Source organism: Epinephelus fuscoguttatus, linkage group LG17 (assembly GCF_011397635.1).
Source record: "Epinephelus fuscoguttatus linkage group LG17, E.fuscoguttatus.final_Chr_v1".
NCBI lineage: Eukaryota > Metazoa > Chordata > Actinopteri > Perciformes > Serranidae > Epinephelus > Epinephelus fuscoguttatus.
Window position 1 is genome coordinate 7,193,639 of NC_064768.1, and position 16,183 is coordinate 7,209,821.

General features: G+C 41.0%; 1 protein-coding gene across 4 annotated transcripts in view; it reads left to right on the forward strand.

Annotated features, from left to right (window-relative positions):
• The window catches only part of LOC125904188 (collagen alpha-1(XIV) chain-like), a 332,522-nt gene that overhangs the window by 100,625 nt on the left and 215,714 nt on the right, over nt 1–16,183 (forward strand). For all 4 annotated transcript variants that reach the window (XM_049601434.1, XM_049601435.1, XM_049601436.1 and 1 more), the window contains exons 9-13: nt 108–272; nt 2,524–2,685; nt 3,070–3,239; nt 6,668–6,794; nt 10,342–10,487. In XM_049601434.1, the coding sequence (XP_049457391.1) occupies nt 108–272; nt 2,524–2,685; nt 3,070–3,239; nt 6,668–6,794; nt 10,342–10,487 (770 nt within the window). The remainder of the gene's footprint in view (nt 1–107; nt 273–2,523; nt 2,686–3,069; nt 3,240–6,667; nt 6,795–10,341; nt 10,488–16,183) is intronic.

Below are 16,183 nucleotides of genomic sequence, written 5' to 3' on the forward strand. Positions count from 1 at the left end.
TGCCAAGCTGACCTGCACCAGAGATGGACCTTCTCTGGAATAGGTCCGTAATGTAACAGTATCTGTATTACACTGTATTCATTGTATTTCTGTATGTGTCCGACCAGGTCTGGCTCTGACCTTCATCCTGGAGAACAGCTTCAAACCCGAGTCCGGATCCAGGCCTGGCGTTCCCAAAATAGGAATCCTCATCACTGACGGAAAGTCCCAGGATGATGTGATACCCCCCGCACAGAGCTTGAGGGATGCTGGGATAGAATTGTTTGCCATTGGTACGTGTCACATACACTCACAATCCAGATTGACACTGACTTGACATGAATGTAAAACAGAAACATTTTACAAGACTTTGTTGATGCTAAAATGCCTCAGGGCAGTCACCTGACTACTTTGTTGATATTTGGATTTTGGATACACATATATCTATAGTATACGTGGAACACGTTGCTCTTTATTTTTTCTTAGACCCACTGTCTTTACAGACTGTTGCTTTCAAGCAAAAAAAGGTAAAAATCTTGATTAGATTTACACTTTTCTTCATAAAGCTGAATAAATGTTCGCTGTGATGGATTACAAGTCTCCACAAGTTGATTTTCATATTGTACTGAAATGAGCTGAGATGCCTGGAAGGAAGAAAGTTAATCTCAAAACTTAGTTGTTATTTGGAAGATGGCTGGAAGGCAAAATGCACTTGTTTTGGAGTTATTGGGCTAACAAAACAAGATCATGTTTGCAGAACTTTGAGTGTGTAAGCCAAATTGACCATACACAGAGGGAAGGGAATGGAGTGGTACAGACCAAGTGGACTCCTTCACTGAGTATCTGAACTACAAATCTTGATTATATTTGCATTTTTCTTCATGAAGGTGAGTAAATGTTCACTGTGATGGATTAAAGTTCTCCACAAGTTGAATTTCATATTGAAGAGAAACAAACCTACATGCCTGGCAGGAAGAAAATCAATCTTAAATCTCATGTTGTTCTTTAGAAAATGGTTGGCTGGGAAAATACATTTTTTTTGGAGTTAATTCAGAATGCCAAAGTTTTGTTCCTTTTTCACCTTCGTCAGTCATTTCTTATCTTTTAAGGATTTTTTTGAGGTCAGTTTGTTGTTTATGGCAGAGCACATAGACAGGGGAAGACGATGTGAGGAGGCCTGAAAAATGATTTTCAGTAATCATTCTCAGCAGTCAGGTCAACTCTGTGTGACATATTTGATTTGAAAATTAACTATAAAAGGCAAGTTTGGTGTTTACAGGGTTCCCATAGTCATGTAAAACCTGAAAATGTTATGGAATTTCACAGTCACATTTTCCAGGCCTGGAAAAGTCATGAAATTCATAAAAAAAATCATTGTAAGTTTTGGAAAAGTCATGGAATTTTGTTGTGTGTAAGGAAGTTGTTTTCCGTGGATAACCTTCCACGTAATAAAACATAATGACAAATTTATTTTCTGTAGCTGTTGACGTTATGTAGCGCTAATATGCATCGATGAGTGACGTTTTGTTTACCATCACAGGGCTCAAGGCTGACTTTTTTTAGTAGGAGCACTGTAGCCCCTAACTGAAAAATTTTAGGAGCACAAGCAGAAGATTTTGGGGCACACCTTAAATCATCCTGTAATGCAATTATTCACTTGTTATACAGAGATGTGTTAATGCATTTTTTTAGTCACATGCAGTAGTATACATGGGATTTATATCTTGTTATCTGCAAGACCAGATAAGTAGGCACTGTTCATCAACTTATATGACATATATGAAGATCACACTAGCGATAGTTGAACATTTCCATGGCAACAAGTAAAACAGTCTCGAGGGCTGTTTATCAGCCACTTGCAGTCTCTGCCCTCGCAGACTTTATGTAATGACAGTAAAAACATCACACTGCGTCCTACTGCAGTGTGTGCAAAGGCTCAGTCTGAAAGTCCAGAGGGTGGACTTTTGGATTCAGCCTCCGACTTGACCGCTGCTTGTTGTCATCGCCTCCTGCTGGAGTCGCCTGCTCCCGTCCACTTTCCAGGCCAGACACAGTTCATCTTGAACGAGCCTTCTGATGAGTGTAGATGATGTGATCTTTGCAGTTAACTAATCACCCCACCTGGACTTTCCCCCACTTACACACACTGGCCTACACTGGCAAACTCACAAACGAGCGAGTAGTTGTAAAATATACTTGCACTGACTCCAAAAATAGTCGGAAAATGCGACGATTTGGCAGCAGTCTCCATTTTCTTCTCACGTTCAGTCTCTCCCTTCATGTATGCTAGATAGCCAAAACTAAGTTTAAATAGAATTTGAATTTGGTATGTTTAAAGAATGCCAGGCAAGTGTGTTTGGCAAAACATTGCTCTTAAATCAGGAATCCTTTTTAGAGGGAGCTCATTTCAGAGTTCGACTAATTTTTTTTTTTTTTAATTAAAGACTTATAATTATCGACATGTTGCATCTTCAAAAACATATTTCAAACACCTTAAATGTAACTACTTAACTGTCAGTCTGATCACTCCGTCTGTCTATCTAGGTGTGAAAAACGCTGATGAGAATGAACTGAAGGCTATCGCCTCTCCTCCTGAGGAAACTCACGTCTACAATGTGGCAGACTTCAGCGTGATGAGCGACATCGTGGAAGGCCTCACCAAGACTGTCTGCGACCGAGTGGAGCAGCTCGACAAGCAGATCAGAGGTTTGGGCTCATTTCAGCCAAGTCACATGACAACAGACAGCTTGGACTGTGATTACTCTGTTGATGCTGTTGGTTATAATTATCACTACAGGAGATCCCCAAGCAATAAAAACCCAGTCCCCATCTAATATAACGAAGTGTAACGTCTCATCTCGGTCTTGACATCCCCCCACCTTCATTAAATGCATATAACACACACATGCTGTCTAAAATAGCAGGTGAAGATTTTATAATTTGACATTGTCCGCTTCAGAAAAACAAGGTTTTAAGTTTGCACATATTTCAGGTTCTGGTGTGAAGGGTGTTTGTAAACCATTTGCTTAGACAGTATTAGTAAAACGCCAGTATGGTAAGGATGCAGCATGCACTTCTCTTCTTCTTCAGGGGGAGGACAACCAGCCCCCCCGCCCACCTCTGTAGCACCGCCCCGTGATCTGGTGACATCGGACATCACGGCTCGCAGTTTCCGGGTGACGTGGACCCACGCACCAGGCCAGGTGGAGAAGTACCGCGTGGTCTACTACCCAGCCAGCGGAGGACAGCCAGATGAAAAGGTGCTTGGATCATTATTACTTTTAATCATAAAATTTGTGTATGAAAGTGACTTTATTATCATCATATTTATTGCAGTCTGTTCTGTGGCACTGACCCCAGCTGTGATCCTCATACATCTTGCCCTTGGTCATGAATAGTACCTGTGAAACCTGTTTTATTGTTATTCTGCACAAGAAACAAAAATTCCATTAATACAGGAATTCAGGCTGTCATTTAAATTTAAATTAATCCAATCGACTGGTTATTAAGTGGTTCATCTGTTTCTCCTGCTCCTTATCAGTGATGAGAGGGGGTTTCTTTTTGTAACCTTAATTGGTGGGACTTTGCTCCTGATTTCCCTGCAGAGGGTAAACAAAATGCTGAGATACTGATGTAATGGCTGCATTTTAATTAAGGCTGCTCAGCTAAACCTTTTCGGGTCAATTCAGCGAGTTAAATTCATTTCTCAAACTGATTTGCATCATTAATGGCAACGATTCTGCAGAACTTGCAATCAGGCATTTATAAAACCAAGCACCACCTTATGCTGTGGTAAAATATGTTCTGCTTCCTTAATGAAACAGCCATTAAGTCTGATAAATGGTGGGGCGCTCCACACTTATTTTTTGCTCAAGATCTTTTTTATTGGTAATTAAAGATCTACAAAATGCAATAAATCACAAATACAATTGGAAATATACAACCACTCCCTCTTTCAGAAAGCTGGGACACACAAAACTCCAGTAGAGGTGTCAGAGAGGTTCATGACTGCCCAAACACATGAAAAAATGTGACGGCGTCTGACTGTAATAGGGGTGTCCATCACCATTTTCATCACAATACTATATTGTATTGATTCTTTGGTAAACCATACGATATTTGCCAATATTACAAAGTCTGCCATAATACAATTTTGAGTCGATGTGATTTAAAGGCCTGTGATCAACCCATTTAACATCATCGGTTACAGAAGAACCTGCCGCCCCTTTCTTTTTACTTTTGGCCATAAAAAGATAAAAACAACATGTAAATAAGTGCAGTGAAGTTTTCTTTAAACTGACTCCACTAACACATAAAACAGCACATGGGTTAAGTTAACCTTCAGGGCTTTCTGCCAGGAAGTCCTTTCTGAAAGAAATCTTTTCATTTTAACCCAAACCATTATTTTTTTCCTAAAACTTCAGGAATATCTGTCTTAAAGCCCTGAAGACAAACTTCTCCCAACAGCCATAAAACATGGATTAACAACATCATTTAACATAAGAATCAAATTCAGCTCTGTCAAGCTTCATAGACAAAACAACTGTTTTTTGCTAGTCACCCATTATTAGCTTAAGCATGTTTATACTGCATAAATTAGCCTAGAAGCTAACAGACTTTTTTCCTCTTCTCATAGCTTAACAAATTATATGTAACATTTTTATTTTTCTTACTCACCGTTGGTTTAAGTCTCTGTATCTCCTGACAGAACAGCTCGGTTCAATTTCAGTCTGCATGCACGGTCTTTCAGCCGAACATTGTTAAAACAGAGCAGCTAATGCTGCTGTAGTAAGAAGTTAGCAGAGTGAGATGGCCATCCAGGCTGGTAACATTACGTTGCGTTTTATCTCATAACGGCATTGTTAACGTACAGCATGTGCTCTGTCTGTTGACCCCGTTTTTCTCCAAAATCCCAAATATTTCCACTGCTGATTTATTCCCGAGTAAATAATGTTATCCTCATAGTCTTTGTCTTGGCTGCTTGCCATCTGCCTGCTGCTGTTGACGGTGACACAGACTTTCAAAATAAAAGCCTATCTTAAAGATGACAGTACGCATTGATGTTTTCACTTTGCGTCGATGATAGGGGACTGTTGATCATTGAATCGATGTATTGATCCAGATTGATGGATCGTTACACCCCTAGTGTATAACATAACAAAATTCTTCAGGTATGCGGCATTAGAGGAAAATGTTGAGACACCTTTTTTATGTCAAGAATATGTCATTTCTGTTGAGCGCCACTCATCAGAGCCTTATCATAAATCAGACTTTAATTGTGGCAAAAACAGAAGAAACCATAATTTATTCTAAAATAATTCTACAAACCCCTGATGCTTTACCACAGAATAAGAGAGAGAGTTAATATAAAACTTGATGTACACAGGTGTTTCTATTATTTTTTCCACCCCATTTCTTTCAACCAAGAGCAGGCTAAATAATAGAAACGTGTCCCTGTGTGGTGCAATACAATTCAAAAGCACCACTAACTGCATCCTACCTAATAATCTCAAAGTTAAATCAACACCTTTAAAACATCTTGAACACAATCTGACCATTATAACCTTAATAAAGGAGGACTGATTACACTCATGTTGTCTTTGACTGCAGTAGTTGTATCCAAGTGTACTTGATAAACTGGCAGCTGATTGTATTCTGTAGGTATTTCCCCAGATGACATAACTGCAGCATCTTAAGCCATTTGTGGTTCTATGCAGTAGATTTTTTAAAAGTTGCTAGAAGTCTCCCTACCTTTATAACTACTCATACACGCAGTGCTATAATTTCCAGAGTTGATATTTATGTTTATACAGTTCCCTCTTATTTTTATCCAGTTTCCCTTTGATGTTTATTACAACTTGCAGCTGGAACGGCCCAGTTTCCCCACAAGGAAGACTGAGGTTTCATCAAAGCTAATCTGATCTAGTTACACTCAATTTAAATCTCTTTGGAGACGAGCTGAATGCCTACAGCAACATGTGGTGCATTTTCAACCGTGCAATATGAGCCTGCCTAATAAACAGAGGCCTTTTGGATATTTCAATTCTTTTTGACGTACAAAGTGCTGCTGTCTGTTTCAAAGTGACTTAGAGCATGAAGTCAGAGCTTATTAAAGTATTTTTTAAATAATAATGCTATCAGAGATTTAGCTCCCTGAGCACACAGCTCAAATGACTTACAGTAATGAACATTGCACATTTGAATGATACTGTTCAATCATTGGGCGGCACGGTGGTGTGGTGGTTAGCACTCTCGCCTCACAGCAAGAGGGTTACCGGTTCGATCCCGGGCGTGGGAGCCCTTCTGTGTGGAGTTTGCATGTTCTCCCCGTGTCAGCGTGGGTTCTCTCCGGGCACTCCGGCTTCCTCCCACAGTCCAAAGACATGCAGGTTGGGGACTAGGTTAATTGATAACTCTAAATTGTCCGTAGGTGTGAATGTGAGCGTGAATGGTTGTTTGTCTCTATGTGTCAGCCCTGCGATAGTCTGGCGACCTGTCCAGGGTGTACCCTGCCTCTCGCCCGATGTAGCTGGGATAGGCTCCAGCCCCCCCGCGACCCTCAAGAGGATGAAGCGGTTAGAAGATGAATGAATGAATGTTCAATCATTCAAAAAATGAAGACTGGAGGATGTTTATTTTTGAGTATTGTTGTGTCCAGGTGTAACTCCAGGTGTGATCTGTCCTTAAGGTGGTCCATGGGACAGAGAACAGTGTGGAGCTGAGCTACCTGAACTCTCTGACCGAATACCAGGTGGCTGTTTTCGCCGTCTATCGCAGCTCTGCCAGCGAGGCTCTGAGAGGAAGTGCTACCACATGTAAGTTAATATGTCACCAAGGATACAATAAGGGCATGGAGGGACTGTTAGTGGGAATTCGGGTGGGGTTAGCTATACGTGAGGTGTAGTTTTCCTGCAGTCTTTTATAGAGTGCTGCTGGAATGAGTCCTATTACCCGGAAATGAGTAAGTATTTTTGCACTTCTGGTTCCCTCCTGTCCAAGTCAATGGGTTTACTGAATGGGTTTTTGGTTTGATGCCTGAAAAAAGTCCCAAGTTCTAAACTTTGAGCAAGTCACAATGTGCTCTTCACCAAATGTAATGCCATTTTAACAACAGAATAATATAAATTGAATTTATAAAAATGATTAATTATTTTTAATTTAATGTATTTTTTGTTGACTGCCGCATAGTTTTTGTACGTGACTGAAATTATCATTTTTTAAGCTGGTGCTTGGTAACGGAAAATCATTTCTTCATGGTTCTCTCCTTTGACTTAGTTGGGTGCTGTCATACTGGTTAAAACAAAGTGGATCTGGGGAATCAGTTGCTGACTTGCTGGGAATAAATAGTGTTAACGTTAGTTTTTTCAAGGAATGCTGGGCTTGGGTGATGGTAGACAGTTCAAGACATGTCACAAGTCATTGGTGTTAAAGTCAGAGTCGAGTTGCAAGTCTGCTTTTGTTAAATCATTAAATTTGTGATACAAGTCTACACCTCTGGTAAAAACCCCACTCGATAATTTTGAAGCTTTTATATGTCATTGAACGTCATCAGGCCGAATACGAAAACTCATCTGCTCACTATTCTGCCTTTTCAGCCTTGTTGTTTTTATACTGGCGCGTTTACAAACTCCTCTTTCTCAAACTTGTAGATTTATCAATTTATGGTATTTTTCAATTGTTAAGTGAAAAGCTTAGTGTTGGTGATGTTGAAGAAATGGGTCCGTGGTGTAGTTTGTTTATAGCCTAACATTAGCTTTTTACACATGGGGATTTCACTTTTGCTTCAGAAATCATAAGATCTGTGTTAATTTGTGATTAGAGATTATCTTGCTAATGAAATGTTTACATATCTTAAACTTTTGTTGGCCACACAACTGATTTTCTGCAATAATATAAAATTTTATGAAAAAGCCCATAGGCTTTTTGACAAGGAAACTAATGTCTGGGTTGACCTACAAAAAAACAAGTCAACCCTGCAGCGATCTATGGATGATACACAAACTTTTCTTGAGCATGCTGGGAAATATCATCCCTTATAATGTCTCATCCCTGTCAAATTTGACTCACAACCCTCCAAAAAGGTAAAAGCATCATCCTAATGAACTGTGGAGGACCAGGTTTGACTTCCTCACTCTCATTAGCTTTTACCAAGACCTCATCCAGAACTACATTACCATTTAAAGAGCCCACTTTCCCTCAAACATCTACTAACGTAATAATTTCCTACTTTTCTTCATTTTTGGGACCTTTCAGAAATCCAAAGAGAGCAGGATCTACAGGAGTTTAGCTGTCTGCTAATTTTCTGCATTGCATTCTGGTCCTGTGTAAAATATGTTTGCTGAATGCACGAGGGATGCACGATAATATGGGCACGTCATTGGTATCTGCAGATTTAGGCTTTAAAATGAACTATCACAATCGGCCAATGTGCTTTTTTTATATAACCTACACTGAAATGTATTGTATTTCATGTCTCCGTCTGCTGGTGAGCCATCACGATAAGGGGATGCATACATAATATAATGTTTATTCCACTACAGAAGAGACTTGATGATTACTAAAATTAGATGGGGAAAAAAGTGGATATATCATTGTCAGTATCGGTTATCAGTTAAATGAGTTGTTACATATCGGCATATTGAATATCGGCCAAAAATCCAAAATCATGCATCCCTATGGCTGAAACATTTCACTATGTTGGAGCTGGAGTAAATATCTGAACATGACGTCACACTGTGTATCTTTATGAGCAAGTATCCACAGAGTGACAACAATTACACAAAAAAATAGGCAGTGTAAGCCCAGCAGATCTTTTATTTAAACTTTTTTTCCCTTTTTATTGCTTTAAATTAATTGAAAGAACTGAAAGGAACAGCACATAATCTGGATGCTTACTGCAACAGAAGACACACATGGCCAGTTCTTTAGCATTTTGATAGCAACACTTATCCACCAGCACATATGTGTCGTGCTACAACAGAAAACACTGAATTTGGGCCACAAAATCTGCACAGGTGTTCCATTATGCATTTGAGCCCTGATCCTCCACCTCTGACAGGACGCCTGTGGTGAGCTCTAATTCTGGTTGTGTAGCCCGAGGCCCCGTCATGAGGTCTGAAACACTGAACCAGAGCCTGGCAGGATTCTCCAGCCTCTCTCAGCCTGGCGCTTGCTGATGAATGACGGGGAATTCCTCCCCGTCGGTAGAGGATGAATGCTAAGTTGCAAGTCGACCTTGTCCCAAAGTTAATGGGGTTTGGCTGCTTTCATTAGCTGCCACTGCTGGTTGAGCTGCACTGTCTTTCTCAGGCAACAAATGAGACGTGACACTAAGGACTAATAGGTGTTGAGGTGTGGGGCTGTGTGTGCCTTATAGAAAACACAAGATGTAAAACGGGGGGAAATATGTGAAAGTGAAAAGTGAGGAGCTGACCAGTTTTGTTTTTTGAGCATGATTTGGACCGATATCTAATATTTCAAATGACAAAATTAATAGTATCTTAAACCTACATGTTTAAAGTTTAGTGAATGTATTAAAAGCAAACCTGAACAGTTAAACTGGCAAGTAAAATGTAGAAGAAAATAATATTTAGGCCTAATTTCAGATTTTGCTGATTTTTTTTCTCTTGCTGTGAGTAACCTGGTGACAGCGACTACCTGTAATATACTAGATTTAATAAACCTTGAGCACTGGCCACACTTAAGATATTATTTGAACTAAACTGAAGATGGAAGTCTAAAGAAAAGTCAATGCTGGAGACTTTATTTGTCGTCAAATTCAAAACACAACACAAAATTTACATTATTTTGGATGATTTGATTAGTTGTATTTTAATATCAACATGTATTGTTTTACAACTGATGTGTTAAGACTCCGACACACCAAGCTGAAGGTTGGCCGTTGGTCAAAGCTGGGCCTTCGGTGAGCATCTGCCACCCTGCCGCCAGTTCAGGATGTTGAATTGGCGTCAGCACAGCGGAGCCCGTCAGTGAATGAATCACTCTAATTGGTAGTTCAGGTCAGCGAACGAGACGAAAAATACAAGTGAGGTAAGCAAACAAAGAGCTAAAGTTAAGTGAGTGAGTGAGGTTGAAACAAACTTGTTATAAGATTTTTTTTCTTTAGCCATTGAGGTCTTCAGCAGAAACGTTCTTTCAACACTGTTATCAACCTGCTCACTGGCTAAGTAGCGCTAAGACGGTCTTCTGTTTTCCCATTTCGAATAACAGTTGGTGTGTAGGGGTATATCCTCGACATACAGGGGCACTCTTGTTGCTGCGACTTCTCTGACATCAGTTTAGTGTGTCTGGGCCTTTATGTTTGAAAGAAGTCTCTTTGTGTTCTCTGTGTGTGTCCTGCAGTGGCCCTGCCCATGGTGAACGACCTGGAGCTGTTTGATATCACTCACAGCACCATGAGGGTCCGCTGGAAGATCGCCGCTGGTGCCTCTGGGTACATGATCCTGTATGCCCCCCTGACCGAGGGAGATCCTGCAGACGAGAAGGAGGTGAGGATTGTGTGTGTGTTTGTGTTTCGGGGTGGGGGAGAGTTGGGGGTTTTGTCCCTTAATTAATCATAGGTTTGTAACATGAATTCAGCCAATTCATGATCATTTGCTATTTACACAGAATGGGTGCTGGTTGTGAAAATGACAACTGCGTCGGTCTGAAACTAGGAATAACATTTGCACTGTGCTGCGCACCACTTTGCGCCAGGTATAATATATGGCCCTTTATCTACAATATGATTTGGAGCAGGGCAAATCTTTGCATCACCACATTCTTTCAGTGTTATAATATAACGTATAGAAAGAAAATGGTGGATTCTTCGAAACTGCCCGCACTGAGTTTATCAGATATCATAGACTGTAGAAAAGAAGTGGACGTAGCCTACAGGTCTGAAAAGTGAAGCCAATAGGGAAGTGTCTTAAAACTCCATTCTTTCTAATGTCCAGCAGGGGACCTCTCCACTGGTTGCAAAAAGAAGTCTGATTGTATAGAAGTCCCGGAGAACATGATTCTTTTTCTCGCTTGATTTATTTCCTCAGTAAACATTTTCCCGATAAATTGTTGGGTGCAGTCACTAGTTAAAATTGTTCTTCAATACAACACAAGCGTGTGCACTGACAGACCCCAGGTGGTACTTGAGCACCTGCCCTTCTGCCCTCTGTCTAGAGGAGTGCCCTTTTTGCAAGACATTTTTTTCCATTTCTTCAAATATTTTTGGACCCTGGCATCAATTTTCAATTAAAACTGTGCTGTTTGTCCAACAATTGCATCTGAGGTGAGCCCCTCCTTCTCCCTCTTCAACTTCCCGCATGGCAGCCACACGCAAATTGAGCACCCTGGAGCAGCGTCACGTCTCCCTGACCTGCCTTCATGCACAGCCAAGTAACAATAGTGTTTGCCCTGAGCTACAGCATTGGTTGTCACTGTTGTGAAATGAAACCACTATTAAAATGTATCACAGCCAGCCTAACTCAGGCTATAACCCCACGATTAAGCGTAACAACAAGTAGGCTAGTCTGACATTAAACCACACCACCTGCTTCCAACTCTGCTCAGTGTGAGCGGAGACACGTGCCAAACTGCTTTCCCATTTTCACGTCTTTTAAAATCATAACTCAATTTAAACTAATGTTGACATCTCCCAACTTGCATTTTTGATAAGTAACTTACACAAAAATGACATGCAGTTTGGGACTGTGGTGCGTAAAGAGGAGGAGAGGAGGAGCGCAGTGCTCCACACGTCTGTTCTCTGGGATTCTTTATGAATATTTAAAGCTTATTCAGGAGCTTATTTGTTTTCTTTTTTGTTGCCTGTTATAGGTAAATGATAAATGTAGAGAGTGAATGTGTAGCAGCTGTTAGATGTTTATAGTTTAGATATTCAGACACCTCACATGTAAGCTAGACAAACATTTTCCTGCTCATTATTGTGCACAAATGTACCGTGTGTACTTAGGCCTTAAGAAACCCTCTGGTGCCGGCAAATACAAACCTCCCAGCAGAGTGCACTTTGCGTTTTTTTTTTTTTTTTGTTCTTTTGCGCATGCGTCATGTGCAAAACAACAACAAAAAAAAACAACAACAAAACAAACCAAGCACCTGCTCTGCAAAATGCCTGTGCACGGCACTAATACAGTATGATGGTCATTTTGTACATCATGGTCCTATTTGAAGTAAAACAGACATTAGGGCATAATGTCATTTAGGGCATAGCTACCTTGTGACTGACAAGTGGCTACCATGGCAGTCTTCTTGGGTCAGATCCACCCAGTGCTTAATTTGTAAAATTAGAAGTAGGGGAACACTTTGGGCCTCTGAGAGAGCAGCGTTCCCCCATTCCCAAAAGTGGGGGAGCACTTTTTTAAGCAGCACCCGAGCCGCCTCACTGCGCGACTCCGAATGGAATGGTTGTGACATCTAGTGTTGTCACCATACCAAAATTGGGACCCATGGTACAATACCACAGTTCTGAGTAGTATCAGGATACCACAGCAAAAATGAGGCAGATGTGCCTTTTGTCATTTATAAAAAGATAAATCACTTTTCTATAATACATCAATGATGTTTCAGTGGAATAAATTACTTATTGACTTATTCATACTTCAAAAACAGCATCAATAAGTGATTAACATAGGGGGAATCAAAATAAAATAAATAAATGAAATAAAAATCAACCAGCCACCCTCCTCCTCTGACAAGTAAAGAACAGTCCCTTCATAAGTAAAGAACAGTCCCTAAAGTGCGCTGAGGTTTGTGGACCGTTACCGGCCACAAAGAGAGAAATGTGAACGGCTCGTTTCTCCTCTGACACGTCACATACCTGTGTGCTGCCATGGCTCAGTTGTCCAGGTACTACTGGGCAGTCATGACACCAAGAAGAGGAAATTACTGGACCTGGAGTTGGACTCGCTGGTAAGCCGTTATGTTGCGGCGCGGAGCACTATGAGCCTCCGCCATATTTGACCGCCGTATCCTGTCTGTGACCCCCATTCAACCCACAACCGGCAGGATTTGATTTTCCTTTCTCCTGCTGGTTGAAATCTGTACTCACACAGCGAGCTGAATGATTTAACTATTTTTAGTCGCGAATGTGAGTAAAATGCTCACACGTAGAGCTCTGTGGAAAACAAATCACTGCCGACAAGTAAAAATAAATAAATAATAACTTTCACTGCTCAAAGATACTCACATGTCTGGAAAACAAACCACTACAGCAGCATATTGAGTGCCAGGTGGCCAGCGCCTGCCGTTATTGACCAGCGTGCGCCGGGACGGTGCATGGACACTCACCGTCTTGCGATTGGACTTTGAACTATCATATGTAGGCTACTGTGGAGTTTTAGTACTGCGGTCTACCATTACCAGTATACCCTGCAACACTAGTGACATCAGCCAATACTGTATGTAGTTTTTAGATGCGAAAAGTTCTAGACCCATGCAAATTAGTTCTGGAACGCACCAGGGCCTTTTCTGAAAAGATCTTGGTACGCGTTCCAGTACGTTCCAGCTCAAATTAAGCAATAGATCCACCCCTCCCTCCTCCACAGCTCCACCGTCTTGTTCAAATATGGTAGTTTTTGGTCTAAAAAAAACAAGATGGAGACAGCCAAATGCTGAACTAGAGGCTTCAAAACTCAAATCTACAAACCAGTGGGTGACATCACGGTGGCTACGACGACTTCTCTTGTACAGTCTATGTTAGAAAGACAGTGTTACTGGAGCTGACCTTTGTGACATGATTTCATTCTTCTATGCAATGGTTTACCAAGTCTGAATTAGGTACAGTAACACTTGCATTGTAAAGTGTTAGATGAATACATAATATATAGTAGAACATGTCATGGAGGCCCACATGGTTTTACAACATCCAGCTTCCTGTTTGATATGAAGGGGGCTAGTTTCCGGTCTGACTGTTTGATAAATAGTTCTTCCTCAGAGTAAAAGAAGAACAAGAAAAATGAACATTAGCAGAAACAAATATTGATGTTTTTGTACACTGTGCAAAGAACTAGTAGAGTCAAAGAAAAGCTGACAGAACAGAGCTGATGTGGACGTTGGATTGGCAACACAAGAACATTGAGTTATGTCTCACAGTGTGACAATCATACAGGACAGGATTTTTTGAGACTTTTGCGTAACAGAAGCTTTGGTTAAATTATTTTGCCAGTTCTGACTCTTCCTGTGGTAATAACCATCTGAGTGTCTGTCTTTTGTAATTGTAGTGTTTGAATTTGTAAACTCCTGGCTCCACTCTTCTCCTTCTTTGTCTGCAGTTAGTTTTGGGCTTCTTTCTGTCTTTGGCCTGATGGGTAAGCGTTATAGGAACTCTGTCTACCTCCTGAAGTTCCTTTGAAATTGTCTCTTTAAGGATGGTGACTGTTGGAATCGACACAGACTTCAGCTTAATCAAACTGACCTGTGGAGACGCCTTTGTAATTGTAATTGAGTTACTTCAAAGTAAGAGTGTGCTTTGATGTGGCATTTCTGTTATTTTTCAATGCATTTTGTGTATCAAGCACATCAGCCTTTATACTCATTAAAATCCTCAGTGAGGAGATAAGACGGAGGTGAGAGGATGGGATGAAAGAGAGGAAAAAAACGAAAAAGACAAAATGCAGTTGGCAATCTGTGGATGTAAAAATTGTGAGTTAGCCAAGGAGAAAAATCTGGTGTTGCTGACCAATTTTTTGAAAATTAAATAATTAAAGAGGAATATTGCAAGTTGAGCCACAGCAACAGCTTCTTAAGGCAGCATAGTAAACAGCATGGCAAACCCTGAGCAGCCTCCCAGCGACTCAGTGGCCCTTTTTTACAAAGAGATCACGCTATAGGGCCACCTCAAAGTCCCGTCTTTACACCTTCTTTAAATTTTTACAGAACCAAACAACCGTGGCATTATGATGTCTCCGTTTGTGACTTTAGATCGCAGAAGCTAAAAAGGCGTGACGGGCGTGACGTGTAACCCACTGTAGCGTTGGCCTCCAGAGTGACATAACATAAACATCTGCAGCACTTTCTAAACAAAAACAATGACATAACATGGCAAGAACAATCATTTATCATCCCTGTTATATGGCGGCTGATCCCGTCCTCCAAAACACTAATCAACACTGGGGTTTCTGTGAAGTGCTGTAAAATTTAGTTGATTCAAAACACACCTAAAACACACATTAAACATGGGTTAATAGAGACGATCTAAAACTCAACTACACAAATCAGCTTCACTATAACTCGCAGCATTCACAGACGAAGCATTTGTCTTTTGTTTGACACATTTTCCCCACAAATACAACATTCTAATGTTTTTAGTACAAGCCTATGACATTTTACATTGTATGAATTAGCCTAGAAGCTAGTGGACTTTTCCTCTACTCATATGAAGCCAGGGACAATGGCAATATTTAACAAAGAAATTGTTACAAACTTACAAGGTTCATCGACAAAACAACTGTCTTATACTGAACACATTTTCCAAACAAATATAACATGCTAACATTTTTAGCACAAGCCTATGGCATTTTACATTGTATATTTTAACTTAGTGACAAGTGGAGATTCTTTCTACTCATATGAAGCCAGGATAAATCACATACACTGTGGGTTGCACACATAACATGTAGTCAATGCGTCATACCGGTCCTGTTGATTTAAGCCTGATTTATGGTCCTGCGGCGTACTTACGACGTACCTATGTCGTTGCCGTGACGCCGTCATGAACCCTTCGAACTTCTCCGTCACTCCATTTCGTCGCGGTGCAATTCACCGCCAGAGCGGTAGGAGGCTGCGTTCCTTTCCTGAATGGTTATCGTCATCTCTAGTTGATTCTTTGTTTAGCTTCCGGCTTTTCCGGTCACAGAGAAATGAACGCGGAGCACGGACAGACAGCTCCGTCCGTATCCTTATTGAACGTTGAGCATAAATGGGCCTTATTCTGCAACATCTACATTGCAACAGAAGATGTTTAAAGATGGCGGGGATGGCGCAGTCTGGAAATATGGAACCGGAAAGGCGTTGCTACCAAGCAAACCAATCACAGCCCTCTCGGTCTGCGCTGGGTCTGCGTCGCCTCGACGTGTAGTTACATTTTTGGGGAGGTGCACGTCAGGCTACGCCGGGGGCTACGGCGAGCCTTTTGCGTAGCCACGTACCCTACGACGTAGTGACGTCGTTGATTTAACGCAGGACCATAAATCAG